The 22,927-nt window shown below is 37.5% G+C and overlaps 1 protein-coding gene across 3 annotated transcripts in view; it reads right to left on the bottom strand.

The window, feature by feature from the left end:
* Positions 1 to 1,825: 1,825 nt before the first annotated feature.
* fam189a1 (family with sequence similarity 189 member A1) overlaps positions 1,826 to 22,927 on the bottom strand; it is a 106,414-nt gene continuing 85,312 nt past the window's right edge. For 2 of the 3 annotated variants that reach the window (XM_015385106.1, XM_015385121.1), the window contains exons 4-12: positions 19,260 to 19,424; positions 13,429 to 13,536; positions 11,516 to 11,676; positions 9,070 to 9,205; positions 6,709 to 6,787; positions 5,228 to 6,010; positions 4,970 to 5,041; positions 4,475 to 4,803; positions 1,826 to 2,714 (exon numbers count right to left, since the gene is read on the bottom strand). In XM_015385106.1, coding sequence (XP_015240592.1) covers positions 2,511 to 2,714; positions 4,475 to 4,803; positions 4,970 to 5,041; positions 5,228 to 6,010; positions 6,709 to 6,787; positions 9,070 to 9,205; positions 11,516 to 11,676; positions 13,429 to 13,536; positions 19,260 to 19,424 — 2,037 coding nt within the window. In that variant the 3' untranslated portion in view covers positions 1,826 to 2,510. The remainder of the gene's footprint in view (positions 2,715 to 4,474; positions 4,804 to 4,969; positions 5,042 to 5,227; positions 6,011 to 6,708; positions 6,788 to 9,069; positions 9,206 to 11,515; positions 11,677 to 13,428; positions 13,537 to 19,259; positions 19,425 to 22,927) is intronic. The other variant, XM_015385114.1, reaches the window with a different exon arrangement.

Genomic DNA, 22,927 nt, shown 5'->3' with positions numbered 1-22,927 from the left:
TTAAGCCCCTTAAAGGAGCATTTACTAAGCAAAATAACTTCCTCAAATCTCTTTAAGGGCACTTAATACCTCCTGATTCCATTTCTATACTGCTGTTAGAAAATATCACAAAGCTCGTATTTTCTATAATCTGGTTAATTATGTATGGCATATCAAATGGAGCACCTTCAGGGAGGAATTAGAATAAGATGAGTATATACACAACGCTCTACTTTTTGTTAGGATGAAGACACATTGCAATACTTATTTGACATGCAAGTATATATATATATACCGTATATATATATATATATATATATATATATATATATATATATATATATATATATATACATATACATATATATATTTAGCTCCTAACGAACCCCATATTTACACTCTCTTTACACATTCGGGGAGTGGCTGCCTAGTGTTTAGGAAATTGCGAGGTCCTGAGTTCAAGCCCCACTCCCACAGACTCCCACTCTGGGTCCCTGAGCAATTGCTGCACAATAGCTGCCCATTGCTCCCCAAGAGGGTGGGTTAAATCCAGAGAGTTCAGTTCGTTGCTTTGTACTTGTGACAGTGTAATGATAATAAAAAGCTAAAAAAAAACATACTTTGTTCTTCTCCTTCCCCTGCACCTTTCTTTTCAGTGGTGATTGACTTGCTTTGTCTCCTTACACTAACTTTCCCAAAATGACACAGTGAATTGGTGGCCAGCAGCACTTCAAATCATGGCCATTTATGTTTTTCTATAGCTCTGTTGTTATCTAAGTAAAAACATATACATTACATACTTCTATAATGTACCTATTTGATTCACTATGTTGCTTAGCATGGTAAAAGTGTTAAATGGCCTGTACTTATATAGTGCTTTTTCAAGTCAGGAGATTTGACCAAAGGGCTTCACAGTACACTCAGTCATTCACCCATTCATACACACACTGATGGTGGCAAGCTCCTTTGTAGCCACAGCTGCCTGGGTGCTCACTGACAGAAGCGAAGCTGCGGTACACTGGCACCACCGAGCCCTCTGACCACTGAAGTGACTTGCCCAAGGACACGACCCTGAAAGCCAGAGCGAATTAGCAAATTACTGCTGTCAAAATAAACACTACTTCTTTTGTTTTCTTTTCATATTTCTTGGTATTTGAAATACTAATCAGTACTGCATTGAATTTTTTACATTGACTTACATTCGTTTTAGTTACTGATTGTGAAAGTCAAGGTTAGTCAAGCCTAACCTTGATTTTCACCCTTACTATTACCAGTATATATCTATCTCTAACCTGAAACTTAAGTTGGTTTATAAAATAGCACTGAAAATGATAATAATAATAATAATAATAATAATAATGAACCCAAAGATACTAGATAATATTCCTGAACATCAGAAATTATCCCATTAGGACCAGCCTTTGTTGATCCTCAAATGGTTAAAATATATTTACTAAAATTGGTTCTAAATAGGTAACTTGACCAAGTACTCAAACACTCCAGTGTGAAAATTTAAATTTACTTACCCACTTATTCTCATTTGTGGTTAATGCTGCCACCATCTCTGAAAGTCAGCTTGTAAGAGCAAATGCAGGTGTTGAGTACCAGTTTCTCAGGTATTAACCTTGCTATCTCAACACGGTGTTGCATTGTAGCTCCTAAGTTTTCTAGCAGTTATTTTATTAATGTTGTCACATTTTTAATATAATTGCTATAACTTATATCATAAAAAATGTGAAAAACCATAGAATCAAACACTGAAAAAAAAAACCTGAAACATTGCTAGAATGTATATTAAATGTCAATGGATATAGATTACACAATCAGCTGCAAATTAAGACAGGGAGAAAGCAAAAAGATTTATTTTCACCAAAAACAAGAAAAAACAAACAAACAAAAAAAAAAACTCTCGGCCGAAACTAAAAATGCATATTTTATTTGAACACTGATAAGAATTGTAACACAATGAGGTAAGTTAAATAATCCACATTTGTGATGTTTCCGAACCACAAAATATTCACCACCTTATCAAGAAACATTTCCACAAGTCAGCCAACAATTCCCAGCAGTGACCATCCCATCAGTTTAGTTCACAGTTTAATACAAGCAATATTTATCTTTGTTTCTCATGAGAACAAGAGGAATACAGATAGCAAAAAATTCTCAGCATCTCCATCACAGATCCAGGCAGGGGTTATTAGTTTGTTTTTATAAAGGAGATGAAATTCAGTAAAAAAAGGGTTCCCCTGATGGAGAAGAAACATTCTTGTGTTTGTTTCGGATGAGAAAGAAGCCACTAGACACTGGCAGGCTCAACAGAGTTTGCTACCATTTTTGCTGATGACTTGGCAAGGTCTCACAGGGCACTACTAGCAGTATGGGAGCATTTCATATGCTTTGTAATGCAGCCACACTGAGCAAAACAATGATCCCATGATGTCTGGAGAGGTATTAATGACTCTACAGACATCCTTTGCTCAAAGCATCAACATCCGCACACCAGAACGCCCCCAGAGTCTTTACTCAAGTGGTCAGAGAATAGTCTCTCTGCACTCAATGCTTTGTTCAGAGGGGGGGGAGCCCTGTGGGTCGCTTGTGGAGCTGGTTTTCTGTGGGTGAGGTTTCGATCGGCACATAGAGGGAGATGGAGAGGAGCTCAAAGCACCGCAGCTTTGCAGATGGATATCCTCATGGTCCCGTTTCCTGGGACTGCTGATGATACACTGGGTCATTACCTAGCCACATGAAAACAATAAAAAGGAGAAGTTAATAAGGTGTTTTGGTTTGGCTCCTCAACTGCCTACATGAAGAAAATGTATTTTGAAACTTTGAAAGTTGAGCAAAAAAGCAAAAATCTGTTAAGGCAGTTATTACAAAATTTAACTTAAATTGAAAGCAACTCCCACAATAAAACAAAACAAAGAAAACGCCAAGAAGAATCACTTAGTAACTATAATCTGTCTTCTTGTTAGTCATTTCAATGCACCATGCATTTAATCAAAGCAAAGGTTTCATCGTCTGGCAGCTTTGATTATCAGAATGCTTGGCAGTAGATTTGACGGTCTCTCTTAGATAAGACTGCATGAGGATTTAATTCAAGTTGGTCATTTTATTTATTAAGCTTTAATATAATAGATCAAGTACCATGGATTTAATTATCGATTATTGATGGTTCCAAACATTGAGTGTCAAATACATGATTACCTGATTGAAAATAATAGATGACTTGAAAGCAGAAATGTCAGTTAGAATAAAACTACTTGCAGCACAGGGATATGCAGTTTTTAAACTATTGCCTGTTAAAAAAAGGCCCTGAGGTCCAGTCCCCTAATAACACTTTCCTGTGTGATTATTGCAGTTATTCTGGATGCTTTGGTTATATCTGGGTACGCTTGCTTCCACTTACAAATAAAAAAAACTAGAGGCTATGTAAATAGGTCTTTATAAGAATTGATTTCAGAATTGATTTTATCCTTTGTCAATTTGACTGCTTGACACTATATGATCCTCAATAAGCAGGTATAAGCAATGGATGAATATATATATTTCTCTTATTTTTAAAATATTTGTTAAGCCTTTCGTACACTACAACCCCCACTGAATTTTATGCATTTGTGTGTTTATTTATGAATTACGAATGAATGAACGAACTCTAATCCTTTATGTAGTTAGGTAGGGTGATCAGGTTAACCTAGTGCATCATTTGAACTTGTATTCTCCGTTTCATTAGCAAACATTTTCCATCATGGTCTTCAATGGGGACCATCAAGACATCCACTGATTGTGCGTTAAGAACCTGCCCTGCCACCTACCAGCTTTAGAAAATCCCTAAGTCAATACAACACCTTTTGCACCAAGGCTTGAGTCTTATCCACTCTAAGAACTAAATATCAGAATCATATGACCATAAAGACCAAGGATGATTTCCTGACACTGAGACAGGAACGAGTTGGGCAAAGAGTAGGGGGATTTATTATTTAATTGTCGCTATTCCTTGTAGAAAGATAGCAAAACATTTTAAGTTCATATTACTTATCCACTTTCCCTTTGGATCAAAATCCAACATGCTTCTAACACCTTCTTACAGAGGTCTATGAATAAATCTTTAAATCTAATCATATTTCCACAGCTGGTTTCAGCGGTCATTTCATAGTCATGCTTGATTTGTTTGATCAGGGTCCAGTTTGAAAGCTTATTTAGTCTGTTTGGTGTTTCCATTTGATTTCAACCTTTTTTTTTTTGATTAACTAATAGAATGTAGATAAGGTTGAGGAAAATTCATAATAATTAGTCAAATTTCCAATTTCCTGTTAAGTGTTGTAGGTTTATGAAACCTGAGAAGCAGAGAGAAACCTCTTCAGTTTTTATTTTAGTGTATTTTACATACTTCCCTGAAAAGAAAAGTCCTTTACTCATATACATTTATGAGTTTCATTTGATAATATTAATATAATCTATTGTAGCTTTAAATGTGCTTTCAGCCAAAGCTAGTTACCTGATCTATGACATTGGCACTGAAGATAGCCTCTTCCATGTGTTTCTCGTCCGACTTGATCACGCATTTGATGCTGTTGACAACCTGCTGGACGTCTGGAGGTAGACTACTGCTGCTGGAGTGCTCCAGGAATTTGGCCACTAATATTTTTGTGTCTTTGTACATCTTTAGGTCAGCCAATGAGTGTGGACGCTCATTGGAGGGGTGCATGTGAAGAGGGCGGGGTTTAAGGTTGATGTCAACTTTCCTGGTGTCCTTCTGCTGCTGGTTTGTAACAGCTATTTGACCGGGCTTTGCTCTGATTATTTCTGCTGAAACATCTCTTGGCTCTGAAGAGGACACAGTGCAAAACTCTTAAATCACAAAAAACTACAGAAACTAAGGTTAAACATAATAGTCATAGGACATTCATGAGTAAAGGGTACAAATATAGTTTATTCAATCTGAATAAAAATTTAGGAATAAACTAATAGATAAATGTTTAGACATCCTTACCCTGTTCCGGAGAAGTTCGAGCTGAACCTGTGGTAACCTGATTGCTCCCAGTGGTGCAGCCACAGTTTTGTCCTGCAGAGGGAGACAAATGCTTCACTAAAGACCAAGAAAAGGGAACCAAATGATCCAACATTTCTGATGATTTAATAATGCTCCCAAAGCTAATGAATTTAGTTATAAATATAAAAGATAAAGCCATTATCCAGAATTAAATGATCACTTTATTGATTTCTTATATAATATATTTTCTGCACTTACTTCCTGTTGAGGTGGAGCAGGAGATAGGGTCACTGGTGGAGCGGACAATGCGTGCCAGTTTGCGGTACCTCTTGGCTGCTCTGTGGGCCCTAGGCCTCTCTGAGGGTGACTGGCCACTCTGGGCTGAGGTAGAAGGGGGTTGTGATGAAGAGGATGGTGACCAAACACTAAAACACAGCCTGGGGCCTCGAGGTCTGATTGGAGGAGAGGGGGACAGAGATGGAGCCAAAGGACTGATGGCAGAAGTTCCACCAGAGGATGCCACTGAGGTGGGGGAACAAGGCTGCGGTGGTGGGGGGATAGTTACAGGTAAAGTGAGCTTCCTGCTCATCATTCTTGCTTTGATTAAGGAATGTGTTTGGGCTTTTGGCGGCTCCTCAGGTAAATGTTTGGCTGAGGCCAGCTCGTCACAAATGTGCATTGCATTCCTCAGTTCCTCAGAGGGATGTGTGTTCTCTGTAGAATCCTCTTGGTCCAGGTTACTGAAGTTTTCAGACGACCAATCCGGTGAACGTTCCAATGAGTCCTGGGTGTGTGAAGACTCGCTGTATCCTGTGTCACTGGGGCGCGCATCAGTGTTTGGCAAGCCACGATGACAACGGGAAGAAATGCGAGTGCAGAGTTCAAGGCTGGTGCAGCTTCCATTAGTGGGGGCAGTCTGCAGTGTGCCAAATGGAGACAAGTCCGAACCCTGAACCTCCAGGGAGCACAAGTCCTCTGAGGAGCAGGTCTGGTCCTGGTCAGCCACCTCTGACACCATCAGCGAGGCACTGTCTACTGAGGCTGCAAATTCAAAAAGAGTACAAGTAAATACAAAATATGGCTTTCACATGATCTCTAAAGATCCCTAACAACTTTTGCAGTTGATGTTCTTTACTACCAATTTTATTGAAGATTGTTGAAAAAAGGAAATATTCCAGAAATACATAAATACAGTCAATTCATTAATATACCAATGCTTGCATATAAACTTATTAAAAACATTGATTTTATTACTATTTCAGTGTATATGTACATAAATTAAAGTTAATCAATCATTCTAATTTACCTCAGATAATAACATTGCATATTTATTGAAAAAAAAACAACATGTTTGATTTCATAATTTATATATTCTTTTAAAAAGTGCTTTGGCATACAAATAAGGAGAGCAATACATAAAAAGGTTTAGATATATTAAATGGATGGAAATATGTAAATAAGTAATGCTAAAAAATATATTTTATTAATATCTAAAAATGAAAATGTGTTGCATGTTTTTACAAAGATGTAATTTTTGGGAGAAAATGAAAAAAAGAAAAGAATAATAAAAAAAAAACATTATAAAAAATCAGAGCAGTATTAATGACATTAAAAATGAAGAAGGAATTAAATAATATTATTGAAAGGAATGATCAAAGTTATTCAAAAACTGAAATTAATTCTTTGAGGTATTTATGTAGTTGTATATCTTTGCAGTATTGGACCTGCAGAGCTTTTACCCTGTGTGCTGAATCCTGCTGTGGTGTTTCTGTCACACAGACTGGATCCAGTGGCCTGTTGCTCGATACTGGTGGTGACCTGTACAAACAAACAAATATCATTTGTTAAGGGAGCAGTTTTAATGCAAGCAGGGTAAACAATAGTTCTTAGGTTTATATGTATTGCATGAGCTATGCTGCACATAAACTACAATACTACTGACTTGTCTCTAGAGGGCTCTATTGACCCATCGCTTTAAAACAGACATTTCTCTTTTTTAAAGAAAAGGTGCAGTAGTGCAGAAACAAAAATCATCTAAAAACAGAAACTTTATCAAAAAAGCCCTCTTACATTAGTATAGAAGCCAAATCAAAAAGTACTGTTTGAGACAATCAAGGACTCATAATTATTGTTTTATTGCATAGGCTAGTTACATATCAGCCTGGAGCCTGTGTTCAGTTAGTGGAGTTCGTTGGGGTGGTATTTTGATGTTTTATTGTCTTTGAATTAATTTGGTTTATTTGGGTCTGCTGCCTCTTTAAGAGACAGGGATTTTGCTAAGGTAGCAACGGTAGTTGTTTTCCGGGTCTGTACGGCAGACGTTTTTAGAGAGATTGAAGCAACAATTCTGCATATTATCAAAGAACATCTGATGATGCAAAGCTGAGACAGGAGCAGTTGCAAAATGCAGCAAAGAAATGGAGCACAAGGGTGAGCCATCAGAAGTATTTTGAGCTAGCTCGGTGGATGCATCAATGCAGATATGAAGACCTGTAGAGCTACTGGGGCCGGAAACCTGGACAGCATCTTGGCTACCAGTCTGGTCCATGCTAAAGCCAAGAAGGACAGCATTAAGTATTGACCACCTATGTGTTCCTCGACCCAGGCAGCAATGTCACTGTATGTACCGAAAGATTGATGGCCTCCCCGAAGGTCACAGGCAGAAAAAAAGTATTCTGCTGGGAACTATGGGAGGTAAACAGCTTATTCGCAGGATGATTGTTTGAAAATGTCTAGTGAGGACATCCAGTTCCTGGAGATGGTCTTGCTGTCTGCCACTAAAAAACTCAGCCATTCGAATGCTAAACAACAGAAAAGGGGCTGAACAGCAAGCTTTTCACAAAAGAAGAGGTTTATGAGGAATCTTCAGTTCCAGATTGACTATTCTGCATTTGTGGAAGTCTGGTTAGCAATGGGCCATGTAGTCAAGGTGCCAGAGAAGGACTTAAGCTGCAGTGACAGGAAGATTTGGTACTTACTTCACCACTGTGTGTACTATCTTAAGAAAAATAAAATCCAAGTTGTTTTTGACTGTAGGGCCTCATACCAAGGAACTGCATTGAACAACATACTGTTACAGGAGCCGTATCTAACTTGCACTCTGCTCAGTGTCACCAGGTTCAGACTGGCTGTCATAGTAGAAAGAGTGCCAGATGAGGATGCTGATCTTTGTGGTTTCTCTGGTAACCAATACCTCACAGAGTGTAGAATGAGGGTGCACATCTTCTGTGCCACCTCTTCTCCAAGTTGTGCCACCTTTACCCTACAGAAGTATACACAAGACAACAGAGAACAGTACAGTGCTATGGGAGTCAACACCATGCTCCGTAATTTCTACGTCGATGGCTGCCTTACATCAGTCTACTCTGAAGAAGAGGCAGTGTCTTTATGCCATGACCTAAGATACATCCTTGCCTTAGAAGGATTTCAGCTCACAAAGTGGTTTTGCAACTACTTCTATGTGCTCTTTACTATTTTAGAAAAGGACCTGTATCTCAATCTAGATAGGCTCCCTGTCGAGCAAGCCTTAGGAGTCTGGTGTTGTACGGAGAGCAATAGCTTCAAGTTCAAGATTGTCCGGAAAGTTAAACTACCCACAAACATCTGCTCAATCTGTAACCAGCTAGTATCATAGATCCAGTGGCCTTGAAGACAAAGATCCATCTCAAGCTGGGTTGGCATAATGACATCCCTGATCATCTTGCTCATCAGTGGAACAGCTGGATGGAGAACCTTATCCTGCTGGAAGATCTTGAACTCTCTAGGTGTTTTAAGCCTGAGGGTTTTGGCAAAGCAACATTTAATCAGCTGCATTACTTAACGGATGCCAGCCAAGAAGGCTATGGAACTATGAGCCATATCCTGCAGAAGAACCATGACAACAAGCTAAATGTTGCTTTCATCATGGCAAAGGCCAGAGTAGTGCCGTTCAAGCCTCTCACCATCCCCCGCATGGAGCTGGCTGCCGCCCCCATGGCAGCACATATGGACAGAACTTTGAGAACAGAAATGGAGCTTCATCTTCAGTTCTCTGTGTTCTGTTCTGACAGCACCACAGTGCCCAAATACATAAAAATACAAAAAAACCGTGCAACCCTCACCTGGCTGGCTGGGGTCTGTCCCACCACAGACTCGTAAGGAGGGGGGAGGTCAGTTGGATAAAGGGTTCCCGGGCTGTTTATTGGCACTCCATAGATGGCGCTGAAAGGGGAGTGGGGAAAGTCCAAATGCAGGCCTCTGCAAAAGAGGTAAAACCACAAACAAAAGCAATTGATAACATTTTCAAAGACAAAAAAAGATAACAGAGTTGATACTGAGTTAGTTACACAGTATAGAGGGTGAACTAGTTTAAAAAATGTGAAAACTGGTCAAAAACAGTAGAATATTTTCAAATATACAGGACTAAAGGGTGAAAGACATCATCTGATCAAAAACAGTCAAATCCAGACAATATTCACCATTGCCCCATTGTTCAGAGTGCACCACCACTGTTTATCTGATGCCAATTAAGATTAGGCAGCCAAGCGGGCCGTCATATTTTTTAATTACAACCTTATTCTCAGCTAAAGTGGCAGAGCATGAAATATAGCTTTAGCTTCCAGCAACCATCTGAGCCATTATGATGTCATGACATATCCGTGGCCTTCAGTGGGGACACCATAAATGCTTCCTCCGCCTTGTAGATATTTATGGCATAATTGACAAACAGATGTGGATTCCAGCCAAATAGCCTCAGCCGGGGCAGTCTTGCCTGTAAGACCGAAAAAAATTGAGGGAGTTATGAGAAAAGGGAGGGGGGGGGGGGGGGGGGGATTCATCTAATCATCCAGAGCTGCTTAATAGAGGGGAAATGCTCCAGCTCTCCAGTGGTCAGAGTGACACTGTGATTGTCAGACTGAGATAATTGATATATGAATACTGCTTAACATGTGGTCTCTATGGATTTAAATAATGCTCCAGACAGCATGACCAAATGGAATAAAATAGTCTACAAGACATAGAAATGGACACCAACTTAAAAACGTTAATTACTTCAAAATGTATAACACTAGAAACAAACGCATTGTGGACTGAGTCATTCTTGTCATCAGAAAATGTCTCATGGCATATCAAAGCATTATCATTTCTCTACAGTTTTAACCCATTTAACTTTTATTTCAAGTCTTTGATTAATTTAAGATGTCTGTAAAATGATAATTATGCAACATTTCAGAAAATATATGCCTGCTTCCACTGCTATGACTTAAAAATCGACTAAAAAGAACATTTCATAAGAGTTGCTGCTTCACAATTAAAATTAACTGCATTATTTAAAAAAGGTTGACCATAATACATTGTATATCTCTTTCTATTGTCCGAACACTCTTAGCATTTGGAGGCTATCAGGGTTATTGTTGTTTTCTTGCCATATATCAGTGTAGCTCTATAACAATTCAAGGCCTCTTTTTGTTGCAGTTGCAGATTTATGATAAAACTGATGAAATATGTCTAGAATGTTGGGAGAACAGTTTATATTCCTTTATTGTAGAGGCTTGCTGTTATAAAATGGTGACACAGCAACAGAATAAAAGTGCAGTGTTTATTACAGGACAATGTATGCCAAAACATTTTTCAGTTTGATTTTTCTCTCTCAGTATTATAGACTCAGTATTATAGACAGTTTAAAGATCTACTGTCAATGTGTTTTAAGTCCTGAGATCAAAGTATCTATATTTATCCAAAGGAAACATATATTTTAATTTGTCAGAAAAAAAGCATTTTTTTTAGTTAATCTTTATATTTTAGCTGATAAAAAATGAACTAAAACCTGCATCCATCGGTTGCATTATTGCAATTTAATGAATGAATATGTCATGTGTTGTTTGCTTTGTATATTAAAGCGATTCTCAACACAAAGCTGACAGAGGCCTTAAACCTCAAAGCCATTTAATATTGAGAAATTTTCTGGATTTTCTTAATCTCTAATGATATTATTTGCAACAGATTATGCATTCCTCAACTGGAGTATTTATCCATGTCTCTCTATATATATTTCCATAGACTTAGCTTCCACTCATGATTATAATCTTAATGGTTCACCAGACATTATTGTTTTTACTTCCCTTTGTTAGCCTCAATCCAGACTCAATTCCCTAATGTCTTGAAATAATTGCATATGGGTTTATTTATATGTAAAATATGTCTGAGAACACATAGGATCATGTTTAATCCATTTCAACTGAGGTCCTCTACAAAATGTGCCCGGATGATTTTGACCAATAAGTTCAATCGTTGCATAGATTTATTTTTTTTTATTTTTTGTTAAATAGAAAGTACTTGAGTCAGTTAAAAAAATTTAAGTTTATATTCATTTTGAGCTATTGATAAGTTAACAAGGAAGGGGTATACTTTTTTATTTTAACCCCAAATTTACTAAATGAACAAGGAACAATCTTGGCTGCCTTTGTTGGAAATTGATCGCATTTTGATCTTTATATTGTGATATTTCACCTCATCTTAGCAGATACACTGAAATGTAGAGCTTGTCAGGAAAATTGTTCTTCTTACCTTTGTCCGTCCATTGAAGGTGTGCAGGTGTACTCTGGGGGATAGTATGGAGGTGGAGGGATGGGAGGAATGAACTCATCAAAGTCCAGGGTCTGATGTAGGATGGTACCATGAGGGGTCATACACTCAGCGTTTAAGGCTCGGGCTCTGTGAGGCATGAACTGAACAACAAAATAAAAACAACATATTAGATCCTTAGTTTAGGGGTTGTTACTTCACAGATTTAATGTACATAAATGTTGAGTCAGTTTAAACAATGACAGTTATATATGTTTTTTTCAGATAGCTTTAACATTAAGACAGAAAATAAAAAGTGCCGTCTCATCCTTATCTATCTTTCATTTCCATCCATTTTTTCATCCATCAATTTTCTGACACGCTTAATCCCAAGTGGGGTCGCGAGGGGTGCTGGTGTCTATCTCCAGCTGTCTACGGGTACACCCTGGACAGGTCGCCAGTCAATCGCAAGGCAACACAGAGACACAGAGAAACAGGACAAACAACCATTCACGCACACACAGTCATGTTTTTGGACTATGGGAGGACACCTTGAGTAAAACCGAACATGCAAACTCCATGTAGAAAGACCCCGGGCCAGGAATCAAACCCACGACCTTCTTGCTGCAAGATAGCAGTGCTACCCACTGTGTCAATGAGCAATCTTTCATGTATTTGTTTTAAAATATTTGCTGGTAAATGACATTGGAACATAATTATTCTATCTGAATCTAATGCTACAGCAGTGGTGATGAAAGCTTGTGGGCAAAATCACGACTGTTATAGATTCTAAATGCTAAGACAAGTACACTCATTAGCTCCTTAACTCAGATACCACATATAGTACTCTGGATGGTACTGAAAGATGGGTGGAAGCACATTTCCAAATATCACCATCTTGATTTGCAGCTGATGTCCCATACCCCCATCTCAAATATGATCCTTTAGAATAAAGGGTATAAAACCTGTGGCTTCATTGTTTGGGAAGAGTATAATACTTTGTGCTGTAATGTCTTTTTCTTTCCCATTCTCAAATGTAGCCTAAATATATTGTACTGAAAGCCCAGTGCTCTGGGCAATTGTTATTATGGTTAAAATTATATCTGAATATTCAGTAAATAATGTACTGTAACAGACAGGCCATAAGGTGTTGGAGCCACTAGCTCATAAACCCCTTAGTCTCAGTCAAGATTCATAAATCTATTGATCTTGACCTTGCTGATATCATTTCTACTAATAGTTATTTTTAATTATTATTATTAACAGCTTTTAGGTTAAATGAAAAGAATGGCAAACTCAATTACACTCAAGGAGACTTTACACAACAGCTTTGGACCTTTTTTACTGGACCATGATATAAAAACCTTTAAAGAAACCAACGTTGTAGTGCTTGCATATTTTTGTAAGACACGCAAATTGAGCCCCAAAGATTAGCTGACTTGCATATGCTTCTAAAAAAAAAAAAGGTGCAGTTTCTTCACAAACATAACAGAATTTGGTAGGACTCCTAGATATACCCATAGTTTTAGCCCTAGTCTGTTGATTTTACAATCAACTGAATTCTGCTTTGGTAATTCAGTAATTGTATTCAACATGGAAGAGCCCAATACTCTAACTTTTTTTTTTTTTTGGTCATGGATACGTTCGAAACAAGGTGTCACTGCTGATTTACGGTCTCTGCAGACTGTTGTCACACAAAAAATGTTGTTACTGGCAGAAGTTTAAATATTTAAGCTTGTTTAAGCAGGCATAAAATTCCAATCTTGAAATCTATAGAGGGTTATTGCATCACAAGCTACAGCACAGTTAGTTTCCCGATGACAACAGTTCTCTACCTGATGGGTTGCGGGTCTGTTCAGAGATATAAAGCAACAGTTGTTGCATATATATTTTTACCCCCTTTTCAACCCTCTTACCATCTGCAGTACATCAGTCGACACCATCTGCATGCAGCACATTGCAGTAGCAAGAGCGCACACAATGGTGGAGATGACGTTAAGGGCACAGATGCTGAACAGCAGCTCCTATAGGAGAAGAGACAGAGGAGGAGAAAACAAAGCGAGAGTTGGAAATTACATGGCTTCAGATGAGGAGATGAGGAAAACATTAACTATGGAAAAAAATAGAAAATATAAATAAGACCAAACAGAAAGGAGAGAGACAGGAGTGATTTCTCAAACTACTGAAAAAAGAAATAGGATGACTCTTTTTCTTGTTTTTCTAATAGAAGTAAATTATCATTTAACTAAACTAAACTGTGCATGATTGTAAAGCACTGCAAAACAAAAACAACAAATAGAAACCACCTAATCAATTTGTCCTCCAACAAATACTTGCATTTAAAGTTTAAAACTAAAACCTATATAAACAGCATAAGAAGATTCATTACATATATTTGTCCGAGCTTTAATCTCATGCCCAAAATCTCTATGTGTTCTTCAATAGTTCTATAACTTTTTTTAATGATCCATATGGAGTGTTCAATGTCCCTTTTGGAGAAAAACAGCCAACATGACAGTCTCCTCCATACTCTGAGCTTTTCCTTCGTTTTCCAAACAGTAACATTGGTCGATGTGGCCAAAAACTTGGATTTTTATTTGAACACAAAGCAATAATGTCTTAAAGATTAAGAGCTTTGTCATTTGGGTTGTTTGTTTGTGTTAGAACAGGGCTCATTTCACTGTCTTACCAGCTTTAGCCAGTCATATGAGTTTGTTCTGAGATGAATTATAAATCAATCTTTAACACTCTTTCTTGTTGTACCAGGCTTGTGGAGATCCATATTTTTCCCTGATGTATTGCTTGATTAATTTATCTTGTTGTTCAAATGTTTCATGGTGTTGAAGAGCATCAGTATGTTTCAGTAACATTAACATGAATGTTATATTCTTCCAGATAAGAATCTAATTTCACTCTTAGTTTTGTGGACACAGTCTTGCAAAATGCACAGATTGTTTTCACATTGACTTGGCTACCATTTAAGTTTGTTCACCTTTAAACATTTTCAGCACATCAACGTCTGCATTCAGAACCTATTTCACCCAGGAAAGATGTGGAGTTTCTTTGGAAGACTTTTTAGAACAACTCACAGGGAGCTGTTTTGACTGCAGATCTATTAGTTTTTGTTTTGACCAGTAATTCTGAACAGATTTTGTGTTAGAGGGACGTCTGGGAGACAGGTGGACGCTGCATCAGTATGAGATTTTATGCCAAGATGTTAATCATAACTGCTATCTGCGGACTGCCACATTGTTTACTTTTCATTTTCAGTTTCTGCTTGATTGGCAAACTAATAAAGGCTTTGATTCTTTTATGGAGATCATCATATATCTGTGCTTTTGTACTCCATCAAACATTAAAGCTCAACAAATCCAGAGCTATAGCCTTCACATATCAGTTTCCACTGAGACCAAATATATTTTCTATGGATTTATGTTACCCCTACAGGTAGGTCTAGCCCACCCCAACGGCAAAGGACATACTGCAAAAAATGTAATACTCGAAATATCCTTAGATATGATAAAATTTTCTTGTTTAAAGAAAGAATCTGGCAACGTTAGCAAAGGTTGCTTGGCTAGAATTCTTAAAACTCATCAAACATATTTTTCTAAATTTAGCAATTATTGAAAAATAACATTTTTTAAATTTAGAAATTATTGAAAAATAAAATTATTCCCATTTTGAAACAGTTAAATAATGTTTAAAATGACCTGAAATATCTTATTAAAGAAAATCTAGACATATGATTGTAGAATGTCCAATCAAGTGTTTCCTTCCTTGCATTTGTTCTAGTGTTGCAAGACAGCTATATTCACCAAGGAATTTGGTGGTACAGATTTTTGCATAAAACCAAATTAATAAGAGATTAGAGTGCATTTTCTCACTTCTTCTGAAGTCAAGAAAGAATGAATATAAGACTCATAGCCAGATAAATGCAGCATCTTTATGGATAAGGACAGAACTACACCACCCAGGAGAAAAATGAGCAAAAATGCAAAGTGCTCAAATTCCTGGCCAAATATATGTGCAATCATTTTTTTCTCATGCCTCTAGCTACGTCCACTAACTTAAAGAACATGAGTGCTGAGCTTCCTCTGAATAGTGTTTAGACTTACCCTAACAGCTAACTGGAAGAGACTCACTTAGTTAATGTTCTATGACACCAAGTTCATATTCAAATAAAGACGCCTGATGTGTTGGACTGCCAAATAAAAACAACCTTTCACCTCAATACTTATATGCACGTTAAAAGCTGTTAGACACTCTTCATACATTCAGAACAAAATATGTTGCTGAACAAAATTTTAAATCCTTCAGGGCTGCTCTAAAGTGCTCAGGAAGTTTGGACTGATGCTCTTCCATAAACAGGAGGGGGTTCATGTTTACATCTTTGTACACCATGTGATGGAGTCATAGAATGCATAGAATTTGGGTTAGGAATTTGAGCCATAAAAAGGAAAAAGGAGCACTTTTCTCTTTCATATTGACCTCCTACCTAATGTGGCTACAACCCCATGGTGTCAGACTGAGAACAGGACTTAATTACTTTTTCACATCACTGATACTTGACTGCTGCCTCGCAAACCGTAAAGTTCCGGGCCAAAAGTCTCAATTAGTTTTTCCTTTAAGCTTCTGGAATTACAACAAGCTAGAGCTGTCAAAGAAGTGAACCCTGTTCTTCTCCAATCAGTGTGAAGTCACTAGTTTTACAGCTAGTCGCGTTAATACACCCCATTTGTGAATTAGCTCCTCAGAAGCTCTGTGAGAAAGTCTTAAATGCATAGAAAGATCCATGATACGTAGAGAGATCTATTTGATCAGAAAGGAAAGTTTTTAATAACTTGTGATGCAACAGACACACATCAGATCAAATCCTGTGTTTTCTGACAACCAGACAACTTTTTTCAGAAATTTTAAACACAATAGTGCTTCACTTGAATTTGACAATTCAGACAAGCATCTATAACCCTAGCACATGTTCTTGTCTCCGCTTCTCCTATGTCTTAAAATATGAAGTTTTTGGAAGAGCTAGAACATTAACAAATAATGTAAAATCGAGAGCCATTCTTTAACAATTGAGACACTTCTCTATCAGTTTGGAAAGGGTCCAGATAAAAGTTTTTGTCCACAAATCGAGAAATATTGCAGCAGTTCTTAACCCTACTGAGAGAAACCAGCCCACCAAATTTAAGCAAAGAGCCCCTAAAAACACATTCAAGAGGTTAGGAGAATAGTTAGAATAGTTAGTTAAATCACTGAAAGTCTAATTTGCCTCAGTTGGTTTAAGGGTTTGTGAGTCATTATTACAAAAAAGATCAGGCAAAAACTATTTCATTAATGAAGGCATTCGTGACAGCATTCTGTTAACAAGCATCTTTATGATCCCCATGGAAAACGTGTTTGAATTGAAAAGATGAAAGTTTAACTCTGGTAAGTGAGCATCTAAAACTCCTAGAAAACTATAAAAATAAATTATTTCTCTGTGAGAAAAATCCCAGGATTAAATGTCAAGCTAATGAAGACTAATCTAGAAGACTATGGCAAGTCTCACCTGCACATCCAGACTGCCATGTCATCCAGGTCTACATCCGTTAATCTTCTCCTGCCCTCCAAAGCTTCTCAGCCAAAAATCTCAATTTGCCCTCTTCACAAGCTGCTTCATCAGGGTCCTGCCTGAAACCAGCTGCCACCCACCTCCACCTCATCCACTGCCCTGCCTACCTCCTACTCAATCCAGCTGCCTTTGTCCTCAATCTTCCAGTATACCACTGGTGTCCAGGCCCCAGGGGAGGACATCTCCATTATCATTAATCCTCACATACTATCACCATCAGGAATGCTCAGCTTTGTCTTCTGCCGGGGTCTGAGTGCCAAAAACATTAATATTAATTCATCATTCATGAATCCTCTATTTACCACCTTGTCTCCTTGTAAGTCTGCCCAGGTTGAAATGGTTTTTAAGCTTAAACTTATCTAGAGTATGGTGCTGCTGGTTGATGAAAAATCAAAGCAGGATTTACATCCAATCCAGATACTGTGGCATAAAACCTCATGCAAACGATTACTGTTTTAAAATCCTCCAATGTGGCTGATCTCAAACAATAAATCAAAGAGGACTTGGTAAATCTTCCATGTTGGTATACTTCATATGTGTACATATCAACTGTCATGTAGAGTAAGGGCCATCTGATTATATATGATTATTAAACCATGCTTATAACCACAAGAAAATGAAAACAATGGTTGTTTTAGAATATAAACCTTTTTCTCACTCTGGAACAAAAAAAATAAATAGTGAAAACACGACTGGCAAAGACTGTTTAATACATGTGCTCATTGAATATTAACCTCTGTGAGATACTTTGCCCTTGGGTCAACTGCAGAGTAAGGTTATATGTCTGCTTCTTAGCAGGAAACCACAAATTACTTCAATACTACCTCTCACAAATGATTTATAGCCCTAGGCAGGGTAAGGAAAAGAATAAAAAAAAAATGAAGGAAATTAAATATGTCTGTGGAGAATGAATGGTACATATACTTAGCAATGTGATATTCTTTCATAAATACAAAAGAGACATTTAAAGAGAGAAACTTTAAAAAAAAAAAAGGAAAAAAAATTGAGTCTACAGCTTCTTCTGGTTTTAAATCAAGTTTCTCCTTTTATATGCGACAGAAAAGAACAACAATGCAGCAGACTTCATCACAATAAGAAATCTAACAGCATGTGAAATAGAAGTTCACTCATGGGAGTTTGAAATGACACCTTCCTCTAAGATATAAGTCAGTGTGTCTGACTGCTGCAGCTCTTAATGAAGCTTTATAGCACCAATTCCCCATATCTTTAATGAGTTATGACCACTGTGACGAATGTGCTCAATCTTTCCTCCTTTCATAACCACTTTTCACCCGAAGAAGTCTTTTGATTCGGTTATCAATGTTTTATAATCAATCAGGATCGTAAGATTAATGGATATGATTGTTATTAGGGGCACAGTGCTCCACACTGTATTTTATTCCTGCAGACACCTGGAGTCATGAGATACCCCTATTGGGTCATAAACTGCTAAAGTACAGCCTGCCTTGAAACACTGTGCATACAAAAGCCTTCTGGAAAAACAAATCCTCTAACTGCAGACGAGACTAACATGTTAAAATATACTTCACAAACACAGAAAAATGGAAAAATTTGTTGCATAGATCTTGTAAGAAAAATTAAATGGGATTATTTTACAATTATTGTAATCATGTCTACCTTTCTCCATTCATTATAAATATACCAGCAATGTTTTCTTCATTTAATCTGCATGATGTTTCCACAGTTCCTTAGTCTCTCTAATTGATTAATTTCTCTCACCACATTGTTTTTTAATCAGTATCTACTTGCAATACCAATTCTTTGTTGAAAGTAATAATTTTTTTAAAATCATTTCACTGTGTTTGTTTTGTATTGATTCAATGCACACCTTTCTTTTATAATTTCTATGAAGAACTTATGTTACACTGTAGTGAATAAAACGTGTTCTGCATAAAAAAGTTTGATTGCTTTATTGATTAAATCTTGGTGTGATGAAAATGCTTGCATGAGAAGTGAATTAACATCGTAAGTCCAATATCAGCTTGTAAGACTAATATTGATTAACAATTGAGCCTGATTTAGAACATTGATCTAGGTTATATAAAACCTTAATGTACTTTTACATATTCCGAATATTTCCAACACATAAAAGTGCCACAGAAACAAGCCAACCTTGAGGCGAAGGCGGATGGTGTTGCAGTCCCGCAGGGGGTTCAGTTTCAGCGTCTCTACCTGGTTGTTACAGCCGGTGCTCTGCTTCTGCTGCTCACAGCACACGCACACTCCGTCGCTGTCGAATGGTACCTGGGGGAGAGGAGGGGAGACCACACATCCGCACTCAAGCAGGCATGCCACAAAACACAGAACAACACGCACGCACGCATGCACAAACAAACACACAAACATACACAGAGACACACGCACAGGTCAGACCTCAGCTGGTTTTCGGCAGTAATTTCTGCCCGAAATCAAGCTGTGGATACATTTTTTAAAACACATGGGATGAGAACTGCTTTATACAGTGAGACCTTGTGCACGTGTTAAAGGAACAAAGGACAGTAAGGATGTGATGAACTACTCAGGGACAGATTGAGGTACCTTTGCTATGTGTCCCAGATTGAGTAAAAAGCAGGACATGAACTTAACAAGTATGGGTTAATTACACTGGGGAGAAGCAATGTAGAACATTAATATTTCAGTCACATGGAGGAGGGTCTCTGGGGAGCCACATAAGGCACCATAGTGGGGGTGCTTGCCCTTCCCTGCTTGCATAAAGAGGAAAGCTGCTTATACTGTAGTGTGGAAGTGGTTGAGTTAGTGGGCTGGGTTTCTTATTAATCACAAAAAGGATTCCATGGTCATAATATAGACATTAACCCCAGGCACTATGCAATCAGCTTAAAAATATCAGCTAAGCATTTAGTTAGGAAAAGTTTGTAATCTTCAATTCTATTATTTGAAAAAAGATGGATCACTTTTTTTTAGCTATGTAACAGCACTCCAACTAAAACCTAATTCGTACTTAGTTTGGAATTTACAATCTAATTTATACAAACCCTCATTTTACAGCATAGGATGAGAATAAGTAGGGAATTTGTGGGGAGGTCAAATTTTTTGATAATTTTTTAATAATTATGAGTCAGCGTTGATAAGCAAATGGATTTGTCAATTTCAGCTATGACTCATCTAGGCAGCCTGTTAGAAACAGAAGCTCTGTAAGCTTGAACAACAACATGTGACTGTAATGTACTGGCTTGAAAGTTGCACTTTTTAGTGACTTTGTAAGTTCATACTTGACACTGGATAACAAGGTTTTATTATCTATTATTATTGAAATAATGAGTACATAAACTGATTTTTGTGTTTTATTATAAACTAAAAATGTGATAGTCCCACCCAAAAGTATTTCTAACCCTAACTTTTAGATGTCCCTTATGTTACAGGCACAAACTTCTGGATATTTGATTATGTTTTTATTAGACCAGTACTTGGTCTGTTTTATGTAAATTTAGTTGAGTTCAAATATACTTTTTTTGTTAATTCCAAAAGGAAAAAATAAAAACATATTACAATAGGCCATTGCAGCACCTCACCTGCTCCGGCCTAGTAAAGTGCAATCTTTATTCATCATATGTCACCTGTTTTCAGAAAGAGTCTACCTTTGTGTAATTTTATGTAAGTGTCAGTACTGTTGATCTGTTAAGGCCTCATAGATTTGTCAGAGAACATTAAAGAATTAAGAGCAGCACGACAACCAGGGGAATCAGATTAAGAATAGTTATGAAGAAGGTTAAGGAATGGCTAGTTTATATAAGCATATCCTGAAGTTCAATTGTCTCACAAAACTTTGCTCAACCCATCATGTAAAACTGGAAAGAATATGCATCCAACCTAGCAAGAGATTGGCTTTCAGTAACTTGACAGGGCAGTCTGTTTATCGGAGAAGCCACCAAGAGGGTTACTGTAACGCTGGATGAGCTGTGGAGATCCAGAGATCAAGTTGGATAAATTAACTTTAGTCATCGGGAATCTCTGCAATGATATAATACTAAAAGTGTGTATTAGCTCAAAATCTGAAAATGCTAAGAAAGATATTTTAGCTATGTATTCAAACCCTGCATATGTACAAAAACAAGCAAATTTCCTTGATAGATCACAGGGTCCACATAATGTTCCGCCTTCTACACGCCCACATTCAGCCATAAATGGTCCATGCAAAGGACTTTATGATTTCATTGTTTATTTAAATGAACCAGCTGATTAATATTGTTTCGTGGACACCAATGGAGCCATAAAACTGAGACTGAAATAGGTGTGTTGGTCAGTGAGGTGGAGAGCCTGATTAAAAAAGGATCTGATAAATAGTCTGATAAAAAAGGATCCTGACTAAATTACCATCTCTGTTGGATAATGTCTCCCACTCCATGCATGAAGCTGTTCCAGAACTGGAGAGCTCCTTTATTGATAGACTGCTGCACCCTAAATGCACCAGGGAGTGGCATCACAGATCCTTCCTCCCAGCAGCTGTAAGACTTTATAACCACCACTGTTCCCACCAACCTCAATAGGTCGTTACATTCATGCTGATTTTGCACAGTTTCTACCTTAGTCAATTAAATAACATACTGCAGTCATTTTGCACATCTCTGATGTTGCTGCTATTGTCAAATATCCATTACGGTAAAAATGTCCATAGCTGTATATTGGTTACTTATTCTCCAGGTGCACAGTTTTTATATTGTTTAAAGTAGAATATTTTATTGTTTATCTTTTAACTCTTCACTACCATGTTATTCTTAAATGAAAATTTATTCTATAAACTTTTTGCTGCTGTAAACACCAGAATTTCCCCATTGTGGGACAATAAAGGGATTTTCTATTCTATTCTATTCTATTCTATTCTATTCTATTCTATTCTAAATATAAAGTACATTTGAGAGGTGTGCAATGACCTTCCCTGTGAAGAACAGGCATGGTGTTTGTCTAGTGGGTCGGTCTCTACTTAACCGCGTTCGGCACATAGATCTAAGAGAATTACTGTAGGGAGCCTGATTGGCTGATAAACCAGTCATTATCATCAGCAACGGAATCTTGGTAATCCCTGAAAATACCTTCCCTCCTAATTCTCCTATTTTCCTTCGGAAGAGCAGCAACTGTCACGCACCATTATGCACGGGTGTCACAACGGCATTAAATTGTTTACAGCAATCAGTGTGAATACCTCACAACTTGCTAAATTTATGTGTTAATCTGTGGTCCGACTCACTCTGTTGATCATTGGGAAGAAGAATAGGATAGTGAGAAATGATTCAATATTGCACATGCTTTAATAAATAATTTTTTATTTATTTGTGCTGGTCTTGAAATTATGGTCCATCAGTGCATTCAAAAATTACACTTTGAGATAATTATGATGACATTTATGATGACTATGGTTATTGTTTTACATAAAGGGGCTGAACGTCTGAGAGCGCTTAATCAAACTTCAATTCTTCACCTTACTCGCGGGTCAGTCGGTGTAAGGAAACTGCACTTTTCAATGCTAAGTTTCTTTTTGATACCAATACTTTAGCATTAGCGTATGCAAATTTCAAGCCGTTTCATGCATGTGCAAGCTTTATAAATCTGATCCTTATGGAAGAGGAAAGTTGCCTCAAGTTATCCTGAAGACGTCCTATTAGCAGTTTGTCAAAGTCCATATTAGGAGGCAAACACGGCATTTCAGCGGAAGTTGTTCTGACCATAATGAAACTTTTTTGGTCCACGTCTATCACCCATACCTGCTTATTCTTACTGGGTGTGGGTGTGAGATATACAGCAGCACAAAGACATACAGGACA

This window comes from Cyprinodon variegatus, unplaced genomic scaffold (genome assembly GCF_000732505.1).
Source record: "Cyprinodon variegatus isolate N-32 unplaced genomic scaffold, C_variegatus-1.0 Scaffold15, whole genome shotgun sequence".
NCBI classification, from domain to species: Eukaryota; Metazoa; Chordata; class Actinopteri; order Cyprinodontiformes; family Cyprinodontidae; genus Cyprinodon; species Cyprinodon variegatus.
The sequence above is the reverse complement of the archived record's forward strand: the minus strand, read 5'-3'. Positions and strand labels throughout refer to the sequence as shown.